General features: G+C 37.2%; 1 protein-coding gene across 7 annotated transcripts in view; it reads right to left on the bottom strand.

Moving 5' to 3' along the window:
- The window catches only part of LOC118338900 (alsin-like), a 26,105-nt gene extending 23,052 nt beyond the window's left edge, over positions 1–3,053 (bottom strand). For all 7 annotated transcript variants that reach the window (XM_035676352.1, XM_035676353.1, XM_035676354.1 and 4 more), the window contains exons 1-3: positions 2,803–3,053; positions 1,325–1,482; positions 581–741 (exon numbers count right to left, since the gene is read on the bottom strand). In XM_035676352.1, coding sequence (XP_035532245.1) covers positions 581–741; positions 1,325–1,344 — 181 coding nt within the window. In that variant the 5' untranslated portion in view covers positions 1,345–1,482; positions 2,803–3,053. The remainder of the gene's footprint in view (positions 1–580; positions 742–1,324; positions 1,483–2,802) is intronic.
- Between the last annotated feature and the right edge of the window lie 2,078 nt (positions 3,054–5,131).

Below are 5,131 nucleotides of genomic sequence, written 5' to 3'. Positions count from 1 at the left end.
CCGAAATCGAAGCCCTCTTGCTGTTCTGAAATCACCAGCTGTGGAAGTATTTTGCGTTCATCTCCACGTCAAGTTAAACACTAACTTAAACTGGTACCTACTCCTACTGAGCAAGTGAAAAAGCATGATCTAGTACAGTCCCAAACTGACTTAAAACTTAAAAAGCACATGATAATCATATCTCCAGAACACTAACCTCCGGGCTCTCCGGAGGTGCTGCAAAACAATCAAATCATCATTCTGTGTTGTTTCATTTCACTATGTTCACGTCCTCCTGTTTAATGTCTGTTCACACACCTCGCGGTGAACGGCTTTCAAAATAAAAGCCCCCCCAAACAGAATAGCGAAAAGCCAAAAAGTAACATAAACAATAACACTATAAGGAATGCATTAATAGTAATATTAAAAAAAGTTTGAAAATGGAATCGAATCGTGACTTTAACATCGAAAATTAAATCGAAACGAGGATTTGGAGAATCGTGACACCCCTACAGGACAGTCAATTAGTTCCTGAGCATTAGTCCAGTTTAATACCTTTATTAAATGTTGGCACAGAACAGCCCTACTTTACCACACTCACCCTGTGTGAGCAGGAGTCCATGGTGTTCTCCCAGGGCGGCCTGCAGTACAGGCCTAGACAGGAGCACTCTCTCTGGACCGCGGTGTGCAGAGGGGCCTGCCGACTGCCAGATGTGGAGCAGGCCTCGCTCTGGAGGTGTGGCGGCCCGCTCATCTGCAGGGCTGTGATAACACACACACAAATATTCCATGCATTCATCCGTCAAACCGATAACTCAGCATCTGCGGGCCCTGACATGCAGTTATGTTTCGAGGGAGGAGAACATCTGTAAATGCCTGAACAGCAACAGTGTACACAACACTCGTATATACGGCAAACGGCAACGCAGAGTTGCGAAACTGGTCACACACACTCTTCTGATGTGGGTCTGATAGTGCTGCAGCCCGTCATGGAGGTTAGCCTATCCAGATAATTAGATTTATTTTAAGTTTAAACAGCAAAAACTCCAGTATTTTTCACTAATACTGGATTATAGAGGCTGAAACTGACTGATTTTTTAACATAAATATATAAAACGGACACATATTAACCAGCTTTAATTGGTTTGCCACTTATAAAAAGACTTTGAACTCAGTAATAAAAGTTTAATTAAAGCTTAACTGACAGTTAATCATTTAATCTCACATCTAAAGGAAACACGATTTCAGTGGGATCTCACTATTTGAATTCAACTTATCTCCAGTGATGGTTGCTGGGAGATATAATCAGGACAGTGTGTGTGTGTGTGTGTGTGTGTGTGTTTACCCCTCCTCTCTGTTCTCCATCACTTCAGACTCTCCATCCTACAGGACAGTGAAGGCATCTTCTTCTGTTCATTCCCAACAATAAATCAGTTTGCAGGAACTAAAGATAATCTTCTGTCCTGTTCTGATGCCTCTCTTGTTTATGTGTCTTCAGATTCTCTGTTTATTAAAGAAACAAAGGACAAACATACAGGTTTTATTTAATTACGTAACATTAAGTCAGGCACTGTAATAGACATTATTTGTCATTTTATTCTCCCGATAATATTCCTAATTTTACCACTGTAAATATAATATAACTCATGGTCAGCTTACTAGCTTTTTCCAAAGCTCTTAATTGTATCTTACAGTCCTCATGAGTTAGCTAAGAAAATGTTTTCAAGAATGAACTTTTATACTCTTGTGATATTAATTTCAGTCATTTTTCCTCATTGTACTGGATTGTACTGGTTCCAGTGGGAGCAGGAGAGGGTTGTTTTTATCTTTATTGGTTTCTTATGATCTGTGATGGCACTGCTGACGACTCAACACTAAAACCATTAAAGTGTTTGGTTGCTCCTTGTCCCTTACGTACGTTGCTTTCAATAAAATATCAATACTACAATGCAACATACTCTATTATAACTAAAAATCCTGCTTTCAAACTCTTACTTAAGTAAAAGTACAAAAGTATCAGCATCAAAATATCCTTAAAGTACCAAAAGGGGTGTAAGGAAACTAAATGAACTTATTATTTTCAAAGTTTGGATTATTATTTAAGACGTAAACTATATTCACAGAGACTTCACTCTCTGATAAACAGCCTCGTCCTGCATTAAAATAGCTATTAGAACAATAAAAAAACACTGAATTTGTCAAAAAAAGGAGAATATTAAGTCTGTATGATTGTTAGAAATATACAAGAGAGAGAACTGTATAAAAAGTTCTCTAAACAGGAAATAATCTGCTCAAAATTCATCCAAATCACTCATTTACACACACTTCTTGCAGTTACTGGGTTAATTATTTGGGTTTATTGTACAGATTTGAATATAATATTAATACCTATAACATATATGTCAGTTTAATACGTTATATAAAAAGGGGCCCCTTAAGGAAAAAGGTTGGGAACCACTGTGTCAGGGCACAGCTAATGGGGATCCTAACAAACAAACAAACAAACAATAAACACTTTATAAAAAGCTCAACTGCCTCTGTATCTATGGAAACACACGTCATATAAAAGTACAGCCCGTAATCACTCTCTCTCTCACACACACACAGAGAGAGAGAGAGAGAGATTAGCTCATAAACACACTCGTGTTGTGCCACTGACTGAACATACAGACATTACTAACAGTCCTGTCACCTATACTTTTGTACACATTTCGCCACAAAACGTCTCGTATTGGTATTAGCGCTGAAACGCTTCAGGGCAAAGTGAACCGAAGTTGCCTAGCTCCGTGCTACAACTGCTAACAGAAGCTAACCAAAACTTACCAACCGCCGCCAACGGTCACGGTTCGAACGCCGGAGCACCGCCGCCAACGGTCGGACAGCGGCGGCGTCCGTTAGTGAGCGAGTGAGTGAGTGCGGTCAACCGTCTCTAACTGCCGCGGCAGAAACAACCGAGCTGCGGTGTTTTTATATTCAAATCAGTGCAGAGCAATGAAAGCAGAAGTTGTCTCTGACAGTTCTGTGTTGTTCTGCCATTCTCGGACGGCAGCCGGGCAGGGACAAACGCTGCGGGCTGCGCCACACCTGTTGTCGCTGCTGCGGAATGCGTCAAAGAGGGGATCAGTGAGAGGAAAAGGAGGGCTCACTCCGTCTCTGTTTCCAGTGCTGGCCTCCTTTTTACTCACATATTCTGCCTTTATCTGCTTGTACTTCATAGATCAGTAATAAATAGTTATATTTTAGATTTTAGAGCTACGGTTTCATGTGTGTTATCAAGTTTAAAGGTAGATTCAGGTTATTATTGGCTTGTTTTTAAGTTATTTTTACTGTACTTAAAATTAGGGTTGAACAAGCAGCATAACATGAGTACAAATAATGTACTTTTTACAGTAAAATATCCCTAAATGCGTAAAAACTTGTAAATATAACAACTTTTAATTTAAAAAAAAAATGTAAATAATTATCTTACTCTTGTGATTATAAAACGTCCTCTGAAGCTCAATTTCTAATAAATATAGCAACCTCAGATCAACACCTATCACTTTCAAGGCTTACATTAACAACTTTATACACTCATCATAAGTTATACGAATACATAATTTACCTCTTAAAATTAAATATCAAATAATTCTTCCACAGTTATGTTATATATACTGTAAGTGCAGCAAGAGGATAACTGAAATATTGCACTTTTGTATGTACTACACTTATTTAAGAGCTACTTTTCAAATAGCTTAAGCTTTATAAAATACACTATTAAAGATGAAACCAGTGGTTACTAATCTTTTTTAGCTGGTACTGTAAAATCAGTGTCTAGTTTTGCATCCTCTTGTTCTTTCACTTTGTTTCTGAGTTGTTAGCAGTTCTCTATAAAAGATTTTAACACTTTTAAACACAAAAAGATGGAAATATTAATGTATATTTGTCTATCAGAACAACAATCTAATTATATCAGAAACTTATATCAGCCATAGAGGAACATTTTAATTTAATACTTCTTTATTTAAAGCTGCAACAAGGAACTTTAATGTCATGTTGATTCTGGCGCCCCCTGTGGACAAAGGCGGTAGTGTTTCATTGATTTCAAGGGGAATCCGACCCAGTGGTAATAAGATTAACGACTTTTGAAATAGCCAATCGTCTCACTGACGGTGTTTTCTATGTAGGTCACATAAAGAGGCATCAGTATTAAACTCCTTGTGATATTTGAATACTTCTTCCGTGACCTAAAAAAGAGGAACAAATACACAGAGATGCACAGAGACATTTACAGTAATGAGGGTTTGTAATGTGAGCTGAACTAACCCTGTGAACCGCGTCCTTCACTGTAACGCCATAATTTATGTTTCTGAAACAATTTTAGGTGAAAAATAGTCAACGCAGTAACACAATCTAGCTTCGTATTTGATCAGCACTGCCTAGTTTGACAGTTTGATCTGAGTTTCGTACGCGACTTTATCATCTATTCTACTCTAAATTGGACCATCATTTACTAAATAAACATCGAAATGTATTGTAGAAGATGTGAAACCAGCGACTGAGACCATAAACTAGTCTGGAAACTGTTTACTGAGCTCATAAATGAAGTTAGAAGTCGGCTCATTTCTCCATTAAAGCGAATGGGATCGCTGTGTTATTGCAGACAATGGAGCGCCCCCTGCTGACCGTTACAGATAATGCAGGTGTTAAGACACTTAAAGCTCCGTCCATTATGTAATTACGTTTATTATATAATAAAATTAAATTAAGATTTTGTACTTTTTTGTTTTCAAAGTACAAATAAAAGATGATAAAATGACTTAACTTCACAATTGCTACTAAAAGTTGTTTAATCAAGAAAATTTGAGTTTTTTTCTATCTAATCAGTTTTAACACTTCTTGAGTTAAATTAACTTTATTGTTGTTTTACATAAACAGGATTTTTTAAATTAAGTTTAATTTGTGTGATAATATACTTTATATAATATACTTTGTTATATAAGCGTTGTTTTCTTATCCACTGACCTCTTTTGGGCGACTCACAGTTTAACTCCCCCCCTCTCTTCCTCTCTTCTCTCTATATATATACATTAATAGATACAGACTAAAAATATATCTTCCACTGCTTCATCCTTTCCTTTCCTTTCTCTCCCTTTCTTTTCCTTTCCCTTCC

This window comes from Morone saxatilis, unplaced genomic scaffold (assembly GCF_004916995.1).
Source record: "Morone saxatilis isolate NCDOM2014 unplaced genomic scaffold, NCSU_SB_2.0 Contig5, whole genome shotgun sequence".
Lineage (NCBI taxonomy): Eukaryota > Metazoa > Chordata > Actinopteri > Moronidae > Morone > Morone saxatilis.
This window is presented reverse-complemented; position numbering and strand designations above follow the sequence as displayed.